The 23,607-nt window shown below is 39.0% G+C and overlaps 2 protein-coding genes across 6 annotated transcripts in view; one reads left to right on the top strand and one right to left on the bottom strand.

Annotated features, from left to right (window-relative positions):
- The window catches only part of TAX1BP1 (Tax1 binding protein 1), a 77,275-nt gene extending 66,036 nt beyond the window's left edge, over positions 1-11,239 (bottom strand). For 3 of the 5 annotated variants that reach the window (XM_087429108.1, XM_087429109.1, XM_087429111.1), the window contains exons 1-2: positions 10,705-10,726; positions 3,872-4,037 (exon numbers count right to left, since the gene is read on the bottom strand). In XM_087429108.1, the coding sequence (XP_087285234.1) occupies positions 3,872-4,030 (159 nt within the window). In that variant the 5' untranslated portion in view covers positions 4,031-4,037; positions 10,705-10,726. Of the gene's footprint in view, positions 1-3,871; positions 4,038-10,320; positions 10,344-10,704; positions 10,727-11,098 lie in introns of those variants that run through there. The other 2 variants (XM_087429114.1, XM_087429118.1) reach the window with 2 other exon arrangements.
- On the top strand, positions 7,670-23,071 carry LOC147918222 (uncharacterized). The gene is made up of 4 exons (XM_087434110.1): positions 7,670-7,679; positions 10,434-10,921; positions 11,077-11,391; positions 22,655-23,071. Exons 1-4 carry the CDS (start codon positions 7,670-7,672, stop codon positions 23,027-23,029), a joined length of 1,188 nt encoding a protein of 395 aa, XP_087290236.1. The 3' UTR covers positions 23,030-23,071.
- The last annotated feature ends 536 nt before the right edge of the window (positions 23,072-23,607 follow it).

Here is a 23,607-nt window from a genome sequence, read left to right as displayed (position 1 = left end):
AAACAGAAAATGAGACAGGGCTGGAAGGGAGACCCAGGCAGGAAAACAGAAGAAGCAGAAGAAGAGAAATATGAAAAGGAAAGGAGAAAAAAGAAAGAGGGAAACAAAAGCTTGAAAGAAGATATTCAAGTATAAAATCACTGCTCAGGCTCACTTTCCGCACGAGGAAATGAAAGTTTTTTATCTGGCTGGCAGTTTGATGCAGTGAGAACAGGACCTTACTGGGAGGCTCTGGTTGCCTGTGTGACCTCTGGACACGATATAATCACTTCGCACTTCCAATTTCCTCAACTAGAAGGGTATCTCTGAAACACGAGAACTGTTTAAGACTAAAATTTTTAAAAAATCTCCTGGCTCTTTAGTTTAATATAAATTATTTAAATTATAAGATAATTTAATTTGTACTAAGCATAAATCTAAATGTAAATAAATTCCTTATGCTTATATACTTACACTAAGACCAAATCAAATTCATAAACACAAACAGAACAACAAAACTGAAATATAATATGACATAATATTTTTACTGCAACTAATGTTGGGTTTAATAATAAAGATATGGCATCAGACATAGTTCTAAATCTTTTCCTATATATTTACTGCAATTCTATCACTCATAAAATGCATGCTGAACTTATTAGGAACTCTGTTGCTAATTTTGGATAATCAGATGTCTCACTTAACCAAACTGCCAGAGAACAATTCTTGAATGCCAGTTTACATGAGGTTCAAATCACAGCTCCAAAGTTTAATGGATAACCTTGAGCAAGTCTCTTCTCTCTGGACCTCAGTTCCCTCATCTATAAAATGGGGACTATAATGTTCTGATGAAAAATCTTTGCAAAGTGTAAAGTAATAAACATATGTTACATGTTTATTTTAGTTACAATTAAAACCAGTCAATACTGGAGAAGGAGGAGTAAAAAACTAAAAGGAAAAAATAAAATTCTCCAACCCAGTCTACATCCCTTGTCTGGCTTCACTCATTTCCCTACCCAACCTGGTTTCATGGTCAGTTAATCACTTCAATAATGCACCAAAACCACACTAGTATCCTTTGTCCTCTTGACTTCCCTTTTCCATTCACACTCCCCCACCCTTCTCCAATTCCCAATCTGAACCATGTCCAATTTAGAAATTCTTCACTCACGATTTTGGGTGCTGAACCTCTCTAAGAAAGTTATAAAACCGCTGCTCAGCAACCTTCCAGTTAACCTACTTCAATTTCCTATGACATTCTTCCACGGTAGCAAGACCAAATCTTCTCCATACTCAAGCCCTCCCCAACTCTTCGCACATGACCTTGCTCCTCCTTACTGAATATACTCAAGCCACGAATGAGGTCCAGTGCCAATTCACTGAACTACCTGCTGACACACACTATGGATTCTACTTATGGATTTATTACCCACAACTAATTCCCTTCTCTACTTTAGGCCTTTGTTATCATCTCACCTAGAAAATTAGGATAGTCTAAACATTCTCTCTTCTGCCATTCTCTTCTTATCCCAATTTATCTTACTCTCCACTACAAAGAGTATAAAGCTCACCTCTAAACTCTACTACTCTCTGCATTTCTCAGCCAAATATTAAAACAATCCACAACGTGATCCAACCCAACCTTTCCCATTCATCTTCTAAAACTGCTATCTGCCCCAGGCAAATCAAATTCCTTAACACTTTCTCAAGCCTAACACCCACTTTCCCTTCATTCCTTCTCCCTTATAGTTACTATCTGGGCACTTTCTCCACGCCTGCCTGTCAATATCATATCTATCAAAATCATTCTGGAGGGCAATTTGCAATACACATAGTGTTTAAAAACACGCAATGCCATAAACATGGCAATTCCATTTCCAAGAACTGACCCTATGAAATAAGTGGACAAATGAACAAAATAAAGACGGAGTAAGGTACTATTCAGGCAAAAAAGATGGAAAGGGTATTCTACACAATTTTATTCATTTATTGATGTATTTATGTAAGTATTTATTTATTGCTTAGAGAAAAGTTATAGTCCTTGGAGTGCACAAGAGAGAACAGTTTAGCATTACCAAAGCAAAAAACAAGCAGCAGGCAATGACAAAAAAATGAAGCTGTAGATCAAGTCACATGAAGGAGCCCTATATGGTACACTAAGTTATTCGGTCTTGGCTTATTCTATAAATGTCGAAGTACCACTGAAGAGTTTCAAACAAGAAGAAGATACGTTCAGATTTTCATTTTATATTATGGTAGTTTATACAGAGCAGTTTGAAGAACAGATAAGGGGGGGCAAAAATGAAAGCAGGAAAAAGAGGTGACCTATTCCAATAGTCTTGAAAAGAGAAAACGAGGGTATAACTAGGGCAGTGATATTAAAGATGCAGAAATACGTAAAGAGTAAAATGGATAGAATTGGTGTTTGGCTGGATTTGAAAGGAAAGTCATGAGCTTTTGGTTTAGGCAATAGGCTTTTAACTAAAAATGAAAAAAAATAGAAGAAATAAACAAGACGTCTGAAAGAAAAACGTAAAGATTCATCTTCTTAAAATACAATTTATCACACATCAGCCTACATACCTACATATGCAAAGACTTCTCAATGCCCACAGGAGAAACGTCTACAAACTGCTTAGCCTAACACTTAATTCCAACCTTATCTCCCTCCACTTCCCTAAATGAAGCTTACGTTCTAGTTAAACTGACAAAACTCATTCTCGTGAACATTCTCACCTATGTGCCTTTGCTTATACCATTTTCCTGCTAGGAATGCCATTTCCTTCCCTCAGTCTCATTTCCCTGCTCTATTCTTCCTCCATGACCCTTTCTTGCAGACAACCAATTCTTGGTCAGTATCTTTAACTTGACACCCATATCTCACATAAAATCAAAATTGATAGTGCTTCCATAAAATGCTTACAATGAATATATCTCCATTTTGCAATTTGACAAGCCTAAAAACCCCCCAAAACTAACAGTAAATGACTCAGCTATCCAGCAACATCAAGTATTGAGGGATTCAAAAAGGAACCGAAATGTCATTAAATGCCAAAACTTTGTTTTGTTCAATACAGTTTTTCTGCCCTCCTCATTCTATGAGGCTGCACTGTCATTTCTAGATACTCTCAATGTGCCTAAATCTGGCAGCTACTCATTTCTTTCTATTTTGCTGTTTAACTTACACAGACCAAACAATCAAAATCTCAAGACCATTAAAATCATATCTAAAATAAGATAAACTGATTCTGTGGGAGAATCTAGAGTAACCCAGGAGAAAAATTAAGTTTTATTGTCTGGAAACTTGTAATATTATTTTGACTGCTGAAAGGACACTCATCTCTTAATGTTTTGGTTCTCCACTACATTCTAAAGAGTTAAATTGCCAGAAACCCTCGAGCACAGTGAAGCACCACTATAATGATCATGCCAACGTAATTTTCAAGTAAATATTATACAAAATGAATGGCAAAATATAAGAACTGCTGTACCAAATTAATTACTAATGGCTGGAAGAGACAGTAAATGACATAGCAACCCAAAGGAAAAGATAATTTTTTCAGGTAAGGAATGGAGAAAAGGGAAGAAGAACAAAAAAAGATTCTAAAAAAATTTTCACAAGACCTTGAGTGAAGTTGAACCTTTTGATCATAGAGAGAAAAGCCTGGTGAATTGAAGTTCCCAACGTTTGTTATATACTACCCTGCACTGTTAAATATTTTGTGTTTACAAAATTTTTACATTTACAAATGTAAATGTTTTACATTTGACGTTTACAAAAATGATCATTAATGTAGAGTTAAGTCAAGGATAGTACAAATTACCTATCAACCTGCCTAAAAGAAAATAAAAGGTACCTACATGGGAGAAATATGCAGAAAGTTTTTCTTACCTTGAATATACCAACCCAATCTTTTGGGTGTGGATGGATATATGGAGTTAAGGTGTAATGACATTCCAGGTGTGCATTAGGAAGATAACTCTTAGCCACATTTTGAAAGATGACATGAGCAAAGTTGGAAGTCTGTGGGACTTCTTGAAAAGATGTCATTGTGAATCTGAAACAAGTAAATCATATAAATTGAATAATACCAACTAAAGAAAAACTTACACCTTCAGAAAATACATAATATTTAATGCAAATTACATGGATATTTGCATGCCATAAGTCTTGAGGAGACATATACTTTTTTAATATTGGAACTCCTCCTTAAAAATGTGATTTTGGGGCCGGCCCCACAGCCTAGTGGTTAATTAAGTTCGGCATGCTCCACTTCAGCAGACCTACACCACTCGTCAGAAGCCACGCTGTGGCGGCAACCCACATACAAAACAGAGGAAGACTGACACAGATGTTAGCACAGGGTGAATCTTCCTCAGCAAATAAATAAATAAATAAATATGATTTTCACCAACAAGCTGGGAAATAACTCATTTCCAATATGTCAGAAAGTTACATGGGAGTTAAAAACTTTAAAAACCAATATCAAAATCAAACTCTCAACTCTCCTAGAAAGCCTAGCTCTCTCCTTCTTTTGCAACCAAAAGCAAATGAACCAGAGCTGTTTCTATGTTGAACCCTTGAAATTCATCACTTTCCTCACTAATCTGACCCATTCTATCCCTCTCCCCTTGGTTCTAGGCTCCCATAACTGATGCTAACCTCTCTGTCCCTGCATACCTATGTTCACGATCCCCAGATCAGCAGTTGTCAACCCCGGCTACATGTTAGAATCATTAGGGGTCTTCAAAAAAAAAAAAAAAAAAAAAACCGATGACACCGACTCTCTGGAAGTGTGTGTATATATACACAAATGCATTTTCTTCTTTTAAAGTCTCTCTTTTAAAGCCCCATAACATCAGACTTTAAATATATTCACAATCCTTAAAAATCTGATGAGTAAAATAATTTGCGATCATCCTATTAAACTTCTTAATCTCTCTCCAACACTCCAGCCTTTTTAAGTAATCCTGTATGCAGCCAGGACAGAGAACTGCTACTTAGACTGACCCAACCCAACAACTTAAGTCTCCATTACCACCTCTCGTTCATTTCCACAGATGCCCAAACCTAGCCTTGGGCTTCTGGTACATGCTTGCTCAGATGTAAAATCTCAGCTAGTCTACTTGAAATAGCTCAGCCTATTTGTTCATCTCTACCTATACAGATTCCACCCTTTCATTATGGGTTCAATGATTCTACCTTGATTTCCAGTATTCATGTATCTTTCCATATATTTACTGCTTAAAAATAATTTATATATTTTTTAAATGTATAGTGTCAATGAAAAACATATTGTTGAAAATCTAGTATAGATTCAGTGAGTGCTCACTGGCTTAGTGAACACCAAGCACTGGTGACAGTGGACTATAAAAATCTGCAAGACTCAAATGTTTTCCATATTTTGTGCTCTACTTTTGAGATAAAGGCTATAACTGAGGATTTACTCAAAAAGGCTATCTATACTGTGTCACAGACTTAGTACAATCATTGATTCTACAGTACACATAAGAAACTACGACACTGACCCTATGGTCAGACTTGGTTCTGAGTCAGCAAAACAGAATTTCTGTAATAATGGGGACAACTGAGGCAAGATTTTTGCTAACCAAATTAATTTACTTCACAAATCAATGAAGTTTCTACAGTGCAAGCACAGCAGTAAGACTCTACTCATATTTTAACAATTATTAAGAAGTCTTTATCAGTAAGAAGATCTAATATGCTTTTACAACTGTTTCTTTTGCTGACCTGTTTGAAATCTTAAGGCAAATTTTTAAAGTTTTTAAATAACAAGCACTTTAGAAAATATCCACTTTTCTTCTTATGTATTCTCTGCATCTGTTACGGTCAAAGTACTGCTTTACTGAACCAATATACTGGACATCCCACAAACAGACTGTCAATTGTGAACCTAGAAACCACTGTGGTAGAATACCAGGCCGGTTATCTGTTAGCCTGTCCCCACCTGAGTTTTGCCAGGATTCCGAAGCGAAGAGAGTACATTCAGTAGCAATCCTCCCATACCTCTGCACTAACAAAAAGGCTTTATTACCAGCAACACTATTTCACAAATTAATTGTCAATACTCCCAGGTGATAACCCAAAGCCTTCAGGAAAATGAAAAAGTAGCACTTACAAACACTGGGAGCTCTGCTTAAAAGAACTGAATAGTTCTATTACTTTGTTTTTTTGAATTGTCTGAGCTAATCTGGGCTCACAGGGACGTCATGATGCTAATGAAGTCACTAATGAACATCTCTTTTCAAGTCAGTGGCTTTATAAACAAGGAAAAATACCCATCAATTCCAGTTTTGAAATAGATGTTCACTACTGATTATAAGATACCAATAAGAGAAACTATAGCCAAATCAGTTGAACCAACCTCTGTTAGATACAACTATCAAAACTGTGGCAAGTGAACCAGTAACATTTTTCTATGAAGAGAGTGAATATTTAGGTTTCTCCAAGTAAGATATTCAGTAAGGAGAAAATAAGGCTAGCTTAGAATGAGTTTCCCATGTTTTTTATTAAAAGAGGTGTAAGAATGAAACTTTTTTTTCTTAAAACTTAACATGTTGGGCCGGCTCCGTGGCTTAGCGGTTAGGTGCGCGCGCTCTGATGCTGGCAGCCTGGGTTCGGATCCCGGGCATGCCCCAGGGCACCACTTCTCCGTCCAACCCGAGGCCGAGTCCCACGTACAGCAACTAGAAGGATGTGAACCTACGACATACAACTATCTACTGGGGCTTTGGGGGGAAAAAAATGAATAAATAAAATCTTAAATTAAATGAAATAAAATAATTTAAAAAAAAAAAAAAACTTAACATGTTTCCTAAAGTAAACTAAATCAACAAAGCTGTAATTATTCATCATAAAACAAGGCAGTGAAGTTTAAACTTTTGTTTAACCTCAATTACAACAGTATTTTAAAAACCTATAACCCAACCCTACTCATCGAAAAGTTTTTAAAGTATAAATAGTATGAAGGTATACATGTATGTATTTATATATGTAATATGTGTATACATGCCTATAAATGCATCAAAAGCGACTCAAAAAGTACTCACCATGCAGTTAATAGTCTTTACTCACGAGGGAAATGCATGAAAAGAGGACTTAAGAAGACTAACTTTTAACTCAATTGTTTGAATTTTTACTAGTGTATATAAATGTATTATTCTCAGTCAAACATATTAACATAAAATTTCATTTTTAAACTCTCCCTCCAAAATTAAACTTTTTAATAGAAAACCCTAACATCAGACTTTATTTATTTTATTTTTTCCCCCCAAAGCCCCAGTGGATAGTTGTATGTCGTAGCTGCACATCCTTCTAGTTGCTGTATGTGGGACTCGGCCCCAGGATGAACGGAGAAGCGGCGCCTCGATGCGCACCCGGGATCCGAACCCGGGCCACCAGCATCGCAGCGCGCGCACTTAACCACCAAGCCACAGGGCCGGCCCCATAACATCAGACTTTAAATATATTCACAATCCTTAAAAATCTGATGAGTAAAATAATTTGCGATCATCCTATTAAACTTCTTAATCTCTCTCCAACACTCCAGCCTTTTTAAAAATTCCAGTGCAATTATAACTACAGAAATATTTTTAAAAGTCATTTCACTCTCAATTACTTTCTTTTTTATTAAATTCCAATATATCTTCTAGTCATAAAAAAGTTAACATGGATAAATGTAATCTGAATGTAATTACAACATGAATCAACCCATTTTAAATAGTAAAATAAAATTTCTAATTCCCATACAGTTCCTGTTTCACTCCTCACGTAGATAAGAAACGGAGTGAAAAGATGGGCAAGCTTATAAAAATGCTGAAATTCACTGAGAATGCCAATGTATCAAGATGATTTACAGGCAGGTTTATACACTACACATGCACACACACACACCCCACCCAGTGAAGTAATGTGCAAAGTCACTGCATCACCTTGTGGTAATACTTGGAAGTGTAGCTTCACTAACATCCTGAGGAAAAGAACAAACTGTTGCCTCAGTTGGAGAGAGGAAATATAGCCCCTACACACAGAGGAAATATAGCCCCTACACACAAAGGGAAGTGAAAGCAGCTTTACCATACCAAATTTTGCCTCCGATTCTCTCAAGTACATCTCCAGAAATATGGGTACATTAAGATGCAAGCCAAGACTAAGTAAAAATTTTCCAGTCAAGAATTAAAGGACGAGTCACATGTGGCTGGGAAACTCTGAAATGCATACACATGCTGCCTGCAGTGCCCTCTTCTATGTTTCCTGCTATATTTCCCCAAGAGTTCTAACATCTCTCGAGTTCCTTTACATGTATTACGCTGTAAACTCGACACTATAAACTCTTTGGTGTAAAATCCAATTTTGTTATTTTGGGGATTCCTTGATATCTAAAGAAAAGATAAATAATATGCAGTGGGCACTCGGTTAAGTATCTAGCTAAAATAAATTTGGGGGGCGATATTCAATGCTGTCTTTACTTCTTCCTCTTAGAACTTTTTCAAGCCTAAAACAGATCTGGCTTTTGTGGTAGAATTTTCCTGATACTTGTTTTACTTGACTAGCCCAAAAATGTGAGCCTTAGTCAATTAAAGTAGAAAACAGACCATACTAAGAACTTCTGTGCATTAAATTTGACAGAATCAGATTTGGCTTTTATATAATTTGCCAGTTCTGACAATTAGAATTCAAAAAGAAATAAGGTAATTCTGTGTGATAATATGATTATGGTCATTGTATTTTTTTCCAAAGTCCTTATCAGTTAAAGAGGCTAAACTAATTACATATAATAAGTGAAATATCCTAATGTCCAGGGTTTGCTTTAAAAACTCTAAGGAAAAAAAAAAATATGTTGGAGGTAATAAAACAAGATTAGCAAAATGGTGGTTCCTTTTACTGTTTGTTCTTTTCTGTATGTTTGAAAATTTCATAATAAAAGTTAGTAAAATCAGATCAAATAAATAAAAATTAGTAATAAAAACTCCATGTATGATCTACTGCAACAGAAACACATCACATGTACTGGCTGACAAACTTAGCAAATGTTTTTTAAACCTTCAGCTAAAAAAATGTGAACTTTCAAAATTATCTCCAAACTTCAATCCTATAGGACATACAAACATCTGAAGGGAAACATATGCCTGACATTCTAATAGTTTCCAACTATTCATACTTGAGCTCAAACAAAGACTATCAGCTGGTTTACAGACCAGAAAAATGTTATCAGCAATCTTTCTGGGAGGCAGAAGCAACGCCATAATTTGAACTCTTAGGGACGTCCCTATCTCCAGAATTCTTTACAGATGAGTGCCACTACACTCTGCCCAGGTGTCACTCATGCCACTTTTATTTACTTTTTAGATTGTTTTAAAAGTTGGTTTCTAAAAAGCTATGATCTTGGCCCATATATATTAGAGGGGAGGGAATTTTCATCTTCTTCTAAGGGTTTATTTGGAGCAAAATAAACTTCAAAAAGCCAGAAGTGCATACAGCCAAAATTTTACTTAGCAATATTCAAATTCCAAAAGAATACAATCCAATAAACTTCACATGTGAGATAATTCCCCCAAAGAAGTATAGAAGGAGCATCATTAGGATCTTTCATAAATATTTAACATCATTAAAAAAGTTGAAACTTAGAATTCCAAAATACCTATTATTTTGTTAAGGAGAAGATATTTACTGGTTAAGTCTACACAAATGGCTCAGCCATAATTGTAAACAGAGGTGTGCAACTTAAGAATGTGATAACTAGAAAACAAAAACTACAATAAGATGTTCTTTGAAGTTGCAAAAAAAAAAAGAAACCTAATAAGTCATTTCTAACATAATTAAGTCATCCGTCAAGAAATCAAGTCCACCCGTGATAAGAACAGAACGAAGGCCTGGCCTCAGCTCCTTCTCTATATCCGAATATGGCTTTGAGGGCAATCAGCCCACTTTCAGATTAATACCTTATTCAAATCATCTCTTTAAATACTGTTGGAATTGAGCACCAAAATTATAATTAGTAATTGTGCACAGTTTGTAGAAATTTTGCAATTAGAGGAACGCAAAGAATTGAAAAATTAAGATTTATTTTCCCATCTAAATCCCTGACATGATAGCAATTCATAACTACTTTGTGAAACCTATAACTTATTATATGTAGAAAATCAAATGCCAGTGTTTTCAAACAAAACTATCACCAGTAAGGTAATATATAGTCATCAATAGTCTTCCACACATATACACATACATACCCACACACACACCCCTAATCCCTAACAAAGATTTCCCGAAGGGACGAGCGCCTGCCGCGCCAGTCGGGACTTGTCCAACAACCTGCGGACCTGCGGGGTGGCGGGTGTTGCGGAGGGAGAGTTGTGAAATCAAGAAAAGTCGCCTAAGCAAAGAAAGATGTGACTCTCCGTAGAAGATTTTTTCAGCTCCGTTCGAACCCTAGGCGTAGGGGCCATTCATACACCGACGAAGAAAAGCTTCACCGCAGCCCAGGTGAACTCGCAGATCCGGCCAGAAGAGCTAACTCCGCCCGCGGCCCCCAACGGAGGCGGCGCAGGGAGTCTCCGCCTCCTCCTCCTCCACAGGCGACTCAAACCAAAACACTTGGGCTTCACTCCGCATGGCAAACTCGAGCGTCCTTCCCGGACCCGACCCAGATGTTTTCCCAAGCTTATCTACCCCGGCAGCACGCACGGGGACCGCAAAACACTCACCCTAGAGATGAGGCTTGGGCAAGATAGCTTCTTCTTCGGGGGTCCCCCGCGTCACTCGCCCCCCGCCAAAGGGACCACGTCCCACGCACCTCCCCCACATCAGGAAGGCCTATCCCGGGGCCTCCCGGCCGTGTGGGGCGGCCACACGTCGCTTTTTCCAACTCCACTGCTAACCGGTCACCCACACCCCCGTCACAATCGCAGTCTAGAAGGAAACGTTTGTCCTTGGGAAGGCAAGCATCACCGTTTGGCAGCATCGTCACCACAGAGACCATTCCCGAGATTGGCCAGGCCCCTCGACTCCAGGGGCCGAGGGGTGTATCACAAGCCCACAAAGACTGCAGCTGGGGTCGGCCCCGCACAAAGGGCTAGGGGGTTTGGGGGAGGCGCTTACCCGGTGGGGAGCTCCCGGACAGAGTCGGAGCGTTAGAGAGGCTTCAGAGTCTCAGTCGCCATCAGCCACCGAACCTCTTCCGCCACCACTACCTCTCGCCACCGACCGGTTACACCTCCCCTCGGGCCCAAAAGCCGGCGCCCCGTCACTTCCGCCCATGGGACCGCCCCTTCCGCCGCCGTCGCCGCCGCCGCCGCGCAAGGTCGGCGAGGCAAGTCAGCTGGAGCGCTGCCTGGGGGCTCTGGCGTCCTCACCAGTCCTGCCGGTCTTGGCCAGGCGCCCGACAGGAACAGGTCAGAGCCAGCCTTTTCCCTCGGCCTGGCTACTCCCTCCCTTTTTTCGGCCTCGCCGTTTTCTCTCAGAGACCTAGTCGCAGCCAAACAGGGTCCGTTTGGATTTGCATTTTTGTTTTTTTTAATTTTTACTTTGACCGGAAAGTTAAGTAACTTACCAGTTAGATGGAACGAGTAGCCCGGACGTACAGACTATTACCATGTCATTGCCTGGATCTTAAAAATCTGTCTAAGCGAATCCTTTATTTTATAAATCAGAAAGAGAACCATAGAAGTGAAGGAGGGACCCCACGGCTAGGGCTGCAACCCCTGACCCCAAGGCTCTCTCCCAACTCCTGGTCCAGGCCTGTGCTGGTTTGGTTTTGTTGACTGTAAAATGTCGGTTTCTCCTTTTCAGTTCTAATGCTCTATGATTCTATATCCCCTTGCTCCAGCAGTGGCCTCTTTCTACCCGCATTTCTGTGGGTTGTTAACTGCTTTCGTTATGTGTGTTATTTTGTGTGTGAATTTTGACCTGTATTCTGTTCGATTATAATTTCCAAAATCACTTTTGACTGTTACATATCTTACCTTCTTAGAGTAGGCATTCAGTTTGAATCCTAACTCCACGGAAGCAAGTGTGTTGTGTTCTAATTCATCATATTCCTGTGTTGCCATAAAACCCTGATAAAATTTGGAATATCACCAGTGGAGAAAGGATAATAAGTTAGATCACATTAAACGTTGCAGCACCTTCTCGATACAGAACAATACAACATCTTCCATATACTTTCATCTTCACTTCCACATACTTAAGATTACAGTACCTTCGATGATATCTCAATATTTGCTGACTGATTTTTTTCCCATCTATTGAAATTTTTGAACTTGGTCTTGTTCTGTATATCGTACTTGATCTTAGAATTTCAAAAGAAGGCTCATTTAGACCCAACCTTCTTATTTTACAGATGAAGAAAATGGTGTTATAGTCAATATCAGTAACCACTAGCATTACTGCCAGCAACCTTATAGTAGTGGAAATAACTGTGTCCCTTAAGAAATGTAAATATAGCAGTGAACTTTACAAGCACAATTTTTCAGACGTGTCACTCTGTATTATTTAATCAGATTACGTATTTGCATGTAATAAATTTCTAGTTACCACCAATTTTCAGTTAATGAAATTAGAAAAACAATATGCTTAATAAAAGCCATAATTGGAAAATATTTTTAAATATTTTTGTATATTTTTGCTTTATTTTGTTACTTTTAATAATTTTTTGAATTTTTAGACCTTATTTTCCCCATGAAAGTATTTAAGAACTTTAACTTGCTTTAATCCTTTTTTTTCCTTTTTATGAGGAAGATGAGCCCTGACCTAACATCCATGCCAATCTTCCTCTTTTTGTTGAGGAAGACTGGCCCTGGGCTAACATCTGTGCCCATCTTCCTCCACTTTATATGGGACGCCACCACAGCATGGCCTGACAAGTGGTATGTCAGTGCGGGCCTGGGATCTGACCCCTGGCCGCCAGCAGCAGAGCGCACGGACTGACCGCCACACCACGGGGCCCATTTTAATCCTTTTAATAATGATGTTGAGCCAGATGGATTTCAGAATTCAGAATTTTTCAGACTTTAGAAAAGTGTTATGTTTTTTGACATCCCACAAGGTCTGGGGCAGCACTCCATAATCAAGTTAACTTTTTTTCAGGAAAAATTATGACTGTCACACTACTAAGTAGGATAAATAAAGTGTGTAGTCCTGCTTCAGTTCAGATCAGGTTTTTCAGATCCAGTTTTGCCACTTTGCCACCATGAATTCAGGCCAAGTCAAGTTTTATTGACAAATGAGTTCAGGTCAGAATAGGTTTTGCCACCAAATGTTAAGAAAACATTTGATTTTCAAAGCTTTTTGGATTTCAAAATAGTGAATAAGGGATTGTAGACCTGTTCAGAGAATTATTGGAAAGTAAATCCCTCAGCATCCCATAATATTTCTGGAGCAATTACAATTTCAAGTCGTTTCTTGACTGTTGTCTTAACCTATCACATACCGCCTACTCTATGTTTTGATTGGGAAAATATCTAAAAGACACTGTTCTTCTATTAGAAGAACTTATGATAGCAAAGGGAAGAAAATAAATGAATTCATGAAAATGTAGGTGAGTAAAGTGTAAAATATAGTATGAAAGTAAAATAAAAAATAATAAGAAAGGATAAGATATTCAGAGATGGGAGAACTCAGTATAGACTTGTGTGAGCAGGACACTTCTTGGAGGAGGTAGGCCTAGACCGTTAAAGTTAAGTAGGGTTTTGATGAAGAGATAGAAGAAGGAAGACTTTCAAGTCAGGATATAAGATCTTGAGCAAAGGAGTTAAGTAGGGAGAATATTGTTAACAAAAAATAATTCCCGTACGTGGAGCGCACTGCTTTCTGGGCACTGTATTAAACACTTAGGTTGTCTCTACTTTTCACAGCAATCCTGTAAGGTATTATCCCCATTTTCAGGGGTTTGTGGACTCAGAAAAGTTAAATAACTTGCCCATGATCACAAAACAGGCAAATCAGACTTGAACTCAAGTCTATGCCTCCCAAAGTTCGTGCATTTTCCATCATGCCATACTGCTTCTTGATGAGTGCTTTCTGGTCATTTACTATGTGCTCTGGGTTATGCCAAGTGATCTGGGGAAAACAAAGAATAAACCAGGGTTTCTTCCCTGAAGCTGCTTTAAATCTATTTAAGCTATTGCAAGATGGTATAGTGAAGTGTCAAGTTTGTAGGAAATGGACTCTGAGAAGTAAAGTAGAAAGAAAGATTGATACAGAATAATTAAGTTTTGAACTAGCAAGACTTTGTTAAAGAAACTGGACTCTTAAGCTTTGAAAGATTAACAGGATCTGAAAACATAGAGAAAGGGCTCATGTAGAGAGAATAATTAAAAAGGCACAAATGGGGGGGATAATTAGGTGGTACAAATTGGGTTGAAAATTAGAAAAATTAAGTTCAAACAGACATGTTATAGAAATATCATTACAGGTTTTGAAAGCAGGCAAAATGAGTTGTTGTCATCTTTTGGAACAGTGGTTTTCCTTGGAGTTTGTATTAAAGATTCTCTTTGCTAGAAATTATTCTTTCCTTAGAAAATAGTGTTACATCTGTTAACCTTTGTTTTTTTAAAAAAAAAGAGCTTTTAAAGATGGGATTTGAATAATTGTAGGTTTTGGATAGAGACAGAGAGGATCCAAAACACTTTAAAATAGAGTTATTTTCTCTTACCCTGTGGTAGGAGATAGTTTTGATGTACTTTTTGCTCCTTATTGCTTCCCTACCATTACTCTCTCAGATGCTTGTAAAAACTTTGCTCCGTTGAGGTGCATGTCAATCAGTTATAATCCCCTCCTTCCTCCTTGTTGCTGTCATCTGCTGATCTCCAAGTCACTCTTCTTCATTCATTGAAGACTGTCACCTAGTGCACAGCCTTCCTCTCTCCATTCTAAGCCCCTCAGTGTCTACTTCATGAGATTAAAAGTGAAAGGCCAACATCCTGGCCTTTTAATTTCTTGAATCCCTCATCTCCAATAATCTCCTTCACTCCACTCCAGATATCTATTTCCATGCTCATACTCGGACCTTGTCATCACCTGTAACTGTTTCACTTTCAAAATCAAGCGTCCTGCTCTTTGAAAACAACCTCCTATTCTTCTAACTTGCTCATTCAAATATGTGCACTGTGACTATTTTTCAGACTCATCGGGATCTCTAATCCATTGAGCTTTCTCCTTTTAATACTTTCCTCATTATCCAACTCAAAGTCCATGGACTATCATTTCATTAATATGATTTCCAATACCCTAAACTCCCTCGATTTTTCATCTTGCAGATTAAGTGCAATTTCCTACAACAAATGTGTCACCAACTGTGTGATCATCATATGCTTTACCACTAAAGTTTATGTCTGAGAACACTAAGCAAAAACTTTGACGTCAAAATTGAGTGTCTTAGGAAGTTTCTTGCACTATGAAAGAGAGAAACTATGTAATTTATGGTATTGAGAAACAGAGCCTACTGAGGTTTGTACTTTAATAAGACCTTTGCCCCACCAGGCTCCTGACGGTTTTGTTCCTTGTGCAACTGAGAGGTCACTGGAATGTAAATATTCTCTAACCTCCTTTCCTTATCTTTTCAGAGAAGAGTAATAGCCAGCACAGTACTTTGAATTCCTGAGGTACTTAAGTCAACAAGTTTCTTTCCTCCCGGTGTTTTTAATCACAAACCTTTTATTTTTTGAGTCACTTGCATATCAATGATAATTAAAGTTAATAAAAGTTATTTTAAGAAATGTTATCAAGATAATCTTTTAAAGTTTTAATTTTAACAAAGGCTGAATCAATATTTTAGGTTAAAATGTGTTTTCATTTCCACGGATCCCCTCCCACCTTCTCAGGAACTCTACATTCTCTCTCTCATGTTTAAGCTCTCCATCTTCACTGGCTATTTCCCATTGTCTTTTCAACATGCTTAAGTCCCTCCATTTAATTTTTTCAAAATATCCAGCTTCATATTTCCCTCCAGCTACTACTGTCTTTTGTTTTCACCTTCACAACCAAACTTCTCACTATGAAAAAGAATTGTCTATATTCCACTCCATCATTTTCCAACCTTTCTTACCCTACTTCATTCTGGATGTTGATGCTGCCCCATCACACCAAAACAAGCTGCATTAATATCATAATGTGCATAATGTACTCTAGACAGGTAAATCCATCTTAATATTCATGCACATCCCATGGATGCTAACCTGGTGTCTGACCATATCCCATGATTTTCCCGGAACTCAAGAGATCCATGAAAAGGAATTTGAATTTTGTCCGTGATTGGAGAGTTCAGTCATTTCCCTGATTGCTACCCAGCCAACTTCATAAAACATTAAAACGTTTCTGAGGGGCTTAAAATTTGGGATGTGGGGAGGGAATTTGAGGATTATTATCATGCCAATTATCAACTTGTTGCCTCTCAGTTCTAAATTCACCCTTTTTGCCTGCTCTTTGAAAATGCATCTAGGTCCTTTGAATATTTTTCCTTTGCCAGCTGGCATGAGATTTAGCTTTGTCAGTAAGAAGTAAGAGAGAGACATTGCAAGAAGAAAGGATTCTGTTTCCTGGTTCTTGTATACTCACTCAACAGACTCCTGCAGTGTGTATGACTTCTCCAGTGTCCAGCTACCGCAGCCTACTCAGCTTTCCCAGTATCCAGCTCAGCAGTACAGGGGGCTTAAGTTGCTGATTCCTGCAGTGCGTGGTAGCTAGCTGCACCCAGCAACTTTACTCACAGCGTTCCCCTCTGGGAAGTTTTATGGCAGAGTGCCTGCAGTGAAATACTTCTCCATGAACAACTTTCCCCAGAACCCTAGAGGGCAGATTTCCAGCAAGATGCAGAGGGCAGATTGCCAGCAAGTTCCACATAGTGGCTGACCAGCAAGTTCCAGAAGGTGGATTTCTGGCAAGTTCCAGAGGTTGAATTTCTAGTAAGTTCCACCAGCTCAGCAACACAGGGACTTCTCTGTGAGATTCTCTGTGGGACTTCTTCATTCAGTAACCCATAGCCATGCCCTCTGCAAGGTCGGGATCTCAGCCCTGGAGGTGCTCTTGCTTGGGCATGTATCTCAGCCATGGGGATAGTGCCTGCTCCTTATATCTGCTATTCTTACAGTCCTTAGAGTTCCCTTTACTCCTTACTAGCCTGGTTACTCCAATCTCTGTTACAGTTAATAATTCTTTGTATTAAACTTTCCCTGTTCAAATCACTGTGTGGTTTCTCTCTGCTGATTGGACCAAGACTGAAACATTCACTATACCCCTTCCTTTAGCTTCATAGGTAGGACCTGTTTTGATTATTTTTCCTTCTTATCCTTAAGTAATTGCTAGGTGAGTTAATTTAGTTCTGACCAGCTAGGGTTATTGCCATGTAGCTCTTTGTTGTACTGCAATTTTGTACTGCTATTTGATGTTAATTATGATGCATAGAGGCTAGAATTTCTTCTGTAACATATAGTTTAGGTTGTAGAATTCAATGAACATTGATTTATTACCATTCAGCATTGAATTTCCTAGATGAAAGAAATGCCTTGATTCCCAAAAGAGTCCATAGCTATGCTGAGCCTGCCATAAGGACAAAGGGAAAAATGAAATTATTACTAAGTGCTTATGTTGAGCATCTTTAGAAAGTGATTTATAATACATTTTATTAGTTAATTGTGAAAATTGACTTTTGAGATTGGTTAGTGTGATATAGCAAGTTCTGAAAAGCTAAGAGTAGACAAAATTCCCCTTAGTGAATCCTTCCTTTTCTATACTTTTCCCTCTTTCAGGTACCCTTTCCCAGGTTCAACAATCCCTATCCCCTCAGGTACCAAGTAGTCTTGTCCAGGGAAAAAAAAGAAACTGATTCTCAATATCGACCCCTGTGACTATGAGGGACTTAATGCAAGTATGAGGATCTCAAAATAAGACTTGTGAGCATGAAGCAATGAGCCTGTCATGGTAGGTTTTCACGCATCCATGGGGACAATCTCTTTAGGGAAGGGACCCTCCTTATGCTTTTTAAGTCACAGTTGCTGTCATTCAGGGGAACCTTCCTGTACCCAATATTCTCTTCCAACTACCATCCTATTTTTCTTCTTGCCTTCCCAACGTTACTTCTTTAAAGACCAATCTATGTGGCAAGATAATATATTTAAGATATTAACCTACTTTTTACTTGGTATTTTCCCCTTCTATAGCTTGCCACTTTCCCAAACCTTGCCCCCTATCAAACCCATAGGTTTGTTGCCTTGGGGAGGGATCTAGAAGGAAAATATTTCCGGTGTTTGTTTCCGAAATCTCAAGCCCCAAAATGGGGAGAGGACTTAGGCCACAGAGAAAATGGCTTGAAGAGAAGCCAGGAACAGGGGGATAAATGTGGAGGGAGAACATGTAGCATCCTCCTCTTCAACTCTAGAAATAGATTTCTCTGGGCTGGAGAAAGGGAGAAGGGTACATTTAGGTGGACAAAACCACCTAGCCTGTCTAACCTTCCTGGGTCTACAAATATGCTCTGCCCCATCTTAGTACTGAGTAATATTCCAAAATCCTGACAAAACTGGAATTAGGAGACTCAAAATAGAAATTGAATTTGTGGAATGTGTCAATACATTTTTTTACAGACTTGCGTTCTGGGCTAACATTCATACTCTACATTTTCATTAATCTTGCATCCTGCTTCTTCACTGACCATTCTTTCCTCACCCCACGCAACGTGCTCAACCCCCGCCAGTCCACTGAAAGGTCCTATGATAAGCTCATCAATAACCCTCAGACTTCCCAACTTTCCCAATTTTCAATTCTCAGACCTTTTCCCACATACTTTTCAACCAAGAAGTCGATATTATTGATACTATTGTCCACTCCTTCCTTCTTGAAACTTTTTCCTACCTCACCTCTGTGACATAATTGCAGTCTAGTCTTTCTTTTCTTTTTCTGAAAACTCAATTTCATTTGCAGGCTTCTCATTTTGCAGTTGCCCCTATAAATACTGATCTTCCCCAGAGCCCAGCCTTCTGTTCCTTAAGCTTTAAATTATTTCCTATTATTATTGCATATTTTCAATGGCCAAATATGCTAGTACTTTTGTTAATAACTACCAGATCTATATCTCCAGCCCAGGCTTTCCTCCTGACATCAGGCCCTTGTAGACATTGCCACTTGGATGTCACACAAACATCTTAAACTCAATGTTTCTTTGTGTTTTTTTTTTTGTGAGGAAGATCAGCTCTGAGCTAACATCCATGCCAGTCCTCCTCTTTTTGCTGAGGAAGACCGGCTCTGAGCTAACATCCATTGCCAATCCTCCTCCTTTTTTTTTTTTTCCCTTTTTCTCCCCAAAGCCCCAGTAGATAGTTGTATGTCATAGTTGCACATCCTTCTAGTTGCTGTATGTGGGACGCCGCCTCAGCATGGCCAGACAAGCGGTGCGTCGGTGCACACCCGGGATCCGAACCCGGGCTTCCAGCAGCGGAGCATGCACACTTAGCCACTAAGCCACGGGGCCAGCCCCCAAACTCAGTGTTTCTTAAGGTGAATTTGTAATCCTTTCCTCATCTCACCCCACCCTCACCTATATTCTACACCAATCAAGATCCTGGCAGGAAATAGATAACACAGTCAAGAAGTCACTGAAGAGAGTTTAGTGAAGGGTTTAAGAGATTTAGCTAGCCAACAGAGGAGAAGCTGTGATCCCTGCTGGGCCTAAGCGGGTGTTACCTGCATATGGAGGAAGTGCTGCCTGACAGAAGCTGTGGCCACATCCATTATTACGCTGTGGCCTGTCGCCATGATCTCTTGCTGATACCACCCATTGGGCAAACCCAACCTGAAAACAGTTGGGTTTGTTTTTTGCTTTGTTCAGTCAGGGACCACAGGTTTATTAGGGGCTCCACACATACACACTCTCAGCATCACATGACAATGGCTCAGTTACTCAGTACACACAAGGTGGCCTCCACAAGCAGCTTGAGCCCAGAGGCAGTAGGGTGCAGTCTTCTCCCTTGTGGCCCAGACCCAGCTGGGTGCCTTCTTCCTAGGCACCTGAGGGAGGGGGTTGCTGGGGGCGGGCTCTGGGCCTCGACTCTGGGGACTGCAGCTTCAGCAGCTGTTTCAGCACCTTCATCTGGCTGGTCTTGTGGATCTTTTTTTTTTTTTTTGGTGAGGCAGATTGGCCCTGAGCTAACATCTGTGCCCATCTTCCTCTATTTTGTATGTGGGATGCTGCCACAACATGGCTTGATAAGCGGTGCGTAGGTCCATGCCCAGGATCTGAACCTGCAAGCCCTGGCTGCCAAAGCAGAGCACGCAAACCTAACCACTATGCCACCAGGCCAGCCCTAGTCTTGAGGATCTTGCTAGCCAAAAACACCTCATCCACGACTGTACAAAGCTTACAGAAGTTGAACACCAGGTCCAGTTCACAGACGTTGTGGAAATACTTGTTTAAAACCTCAACAAAGTTGTGGATGGCCTCTAGGTATGCCAGATTGTTGTCATTGACATCGACACAGATGCAGAAGTAGAGGCCTGTGTAACATCAGTAAATGATCTTAAAGTTCCAGAACTCCACAAAGCTGGTGTGTTTGGCATCTTGGATGGTGATCGTGGTGGCATGCATCTCCTCAAACAACTCCTGTTTCTCATCATCATCAAACTGCATGTACCACTTGGTCAGGCTCATCTTGCCTGTCTGGTTCTGGATGAGGATGAAGCAGATCATGAAACTAGAGGTCAAAAGATCCCAGGTGATTCAGTCCACAAAAGTCAGTTTCTTGGGGCACAAAGCAATAGGGTAAAGGGTGGAGAACAGCTCTGGTGGGGCAAATGGAGAATCACCAGCATATCAACTCAATGATTGGCATCACCAACAATCCAGTTTCTCTGGCCAGGAACCTGGGAGTTTTTCTCAACTCTTCTTTTTTACTTCTTCTACTATATCCAATCAATCACCAAAACTTGTACATGTTACTTTCTGAATGTTTCTCACATTCATCCCTTCCTTGCCATTCCTTACCAGTGTTCCAGCTCAGGTGTTTGTCTCTTCTCATCTTGATAAATGCACACGTCTCTTATCTAGTCTCTCTCAGCTTCTAGCTTCAAACCATCCCCTTACCATCCCTTCACACTACTACTGAAGTTATCTCTAAAAGGCTAATCTCTAAGCACTTTAATGGCAGGCCTTCCCCCCACTCCCCAATTTTTAATTTTCCCTTCAATTTTTAATTTAAAGAAATTTTAAATTAATTACCAAAATCATACACCATAATTCCAAGGAAAGCCAAACTGTATTAAGTGTTAAATAAAATGTGAAATCTTCTAAAGAGGTAACCATTGTTAACCTGGTTTTATTTTTTCAGATAGGTTTTTTTCCCCAGCTTTATTGAGGTATAATAGATAGATATAGGGATTTTTTAAATTTTATTTTGAAATAATTATAGACTCAGAGGAAGCTGCAAACAATAGTACAGAGAGTCTGCCATACACTTCACCCAGTGTTGTCAGTTGAATTGTGTCCCCCAAAGAGATATGTTCAAATCCTGATCCCAGGTACCTATGATTGTGACCTTATTTGGAAATAGGGTCTTTTCAGATGTAATCAAGTTAAAACGAGGTCATACTGGATCAGGGTGGGCCCTAATCCAATGACTGGTGTCCTTATAAGAAGTGGGAAATTTGGAGCAGACACAGACCCACAGAGAACACCATGTGACAACAAAGGCAGACATTACAGGCAGCCCAGGAATGCCAAGAATTGCTGGCAACCGCTAGAAGCTAGGGAAGAGGCAAGAAAGTATCCTCCTCCAGAGCCTTCAGAGAGAGCATGGCCCTTTTAACACCCTGATAATGGGCTTCTAGCCTTCAGAAATGTGAGAGAGTAAATTTCTGTTGTTTTAAGTCACCAAGTTTGTCGTGATTTATTACAGCAGCCCTAGGAAACTAATACACACAGCTTCCCCCAATGGTAATATTTAATTTAACTATAGTACAATATCAAAGCAAGGAAATTGACATTAGCACAATATTGTTAACTAGGCTACAGGCCTTGTTCAAATTTCACCCCAGATTGATTTTTTAATCACAGGGAAGTGCACACACACACACTTCCATTGCTTTTTAAGTTCCTTAGTTTTTAGTTTAGATAGTTTAACCATTGGTAACATATTTGACAGACAAAGGATTTTTGCATAAAGCGCACCCTCAAATCAAGAAAAAGACTAACCAATGGAGAAAATGAGTTAAAAGATATAAATAGGCAATTCATAGAAGGAAAAATATAAATAGCTATTGAACACATCAAAGATGCTGAGCTTTGCTATGATCAAGGAAATATAAATTAAAATCACAATGAAATATTTTTCACCATTAAATTGTCACAAATGTAGAAGCCAGTAAAAGAAAGAGATACTCAGAACTTCAGTTTCCTCATAGGGAAATGAAAATAATAATGTTAGTCTCTATCTCATAGGATTGTTATGAGCATTAAATTAGTTAATTCGTATAAGCATATATTAAAATGGTATCTGGTACACAGCAATTGTTCAGTAAATGTTAGCTACATACTGTTATTATTGTTTATATTAAAAAATCTATATATGTTATCAATACTTTAGCTACATACATACATATTAAATTGCGAGTTCCTCTGGGAAGGAGTGTAACTTTCACCTTTAATAATATAGACTTCTATATCATTTGCAGAAGCAGTTGACTTTTGTTATTGTTCTTGGTCAATCAACATCTGAACCACCTCGCTATTTCTGGAGAATCCCATACCTCATGAAGCAAGCCAAGCATTCCACTATAGCAACTGAAATGCAAGATTCATGCTTTCCCATACTCCCTTGTGGTCAGGGCATCAGCTACACCAGTCAGAAGCTTACTGAATCCATTCTGCCCCAGCAGAGGCAGCAGCTTGGTGACAGCTATATTCCATCTCCAGAGGAAGACATAGCAGCAATTGCAGCATCAGTGGAATTAGCAGAACCAGCTGTCAGGTTGATGGGGCAGGGCAAGGAGCTCTTCAGGGGTCATATTGGGCATTATGATTTTCAAGACTTCCCAGAGGATCTGTGAGCCACCCACTATCTTTTTAATAAAGACTTTTTTCCTAAATTAGCCACAGTTGGTTTCTTTACTACAAACTAAGAACACTGACTGATGGAGTATATTTGTGTGTGTGTGTGTGTGATTTTTTTTAACTGAGATATAATTGACATATAACATTATATTAGTTTCAGGTGTTGATGGAGTATATTTTTGAAATTTAAAAACCTTCCCAACTTTTTATTATGAACAATTTCAAACATTTTAGAAAAGTTAAAAGAATAGTAAAATGAATACTTGTATACCATCCACCCAGATTCAACAATTAGTAATATTTTGGTGTATTTGCTTTGTCTCTGTGTGTACGTGTGTGTGTGTGTGTATTTTTTTGCTGAACATTTGAAAGCTTCTTGCATGCACCTAAGTAAAACATAGCCTCTGAATGTTACGGCCATTACTGTAAATAATAAAATAATTCTAATGTTTCCCATTGGATATCCCACAATATCCTCATATATCTGGGACATATTCAAATTTCCTCAAACTCCCAAGAATACCTTTTGTACCTATTTTTCTTCAAGCCAAGTTTGTATTTGGTTATGTCTGTT

Source organism: Ceratotherium simum, chromosome 1, assembly GCF_057802395.1.
Source record: "Ceratotherium simum simum isolate JZ-2026a chromosome 1, ASM5780239v1, whole genome shotgun sequence".
Classification (NCBI taxonomy): domain Eukaryota; kingdom Metazoa; phylum Chordata; class Mammalia; order Perissodactyla; family Rhinocerotidae; genus Ceratotherium; species Ceratotherium simum.
The sequence above is the reverse complement of the archived record's forward strand: the minus strand, read 5'-3'. Positions and strand labels throughout refer to the sequence as shown.

Bases quoted from the DNA above. Each gene is read 5' to 3' on its own strand.
- LOC147918222 (XM_087434110.1), top strand. The intron at 10,922-11,076 runs GTTTGTCCTTGG...ACAAAGGGCTAG, and splicing joins ATCGCAGTCTAGAAGGAAAC to GGGGTTTGGGGGAGGCGCTT. The intron at 11,392-22,654 runs GTCAGAGCCAGC...TATCATTTGCAG, and splicing joins CAGGCGCCCGACAGGAACAG to AAGCAGTTGACTTTTGTTAT.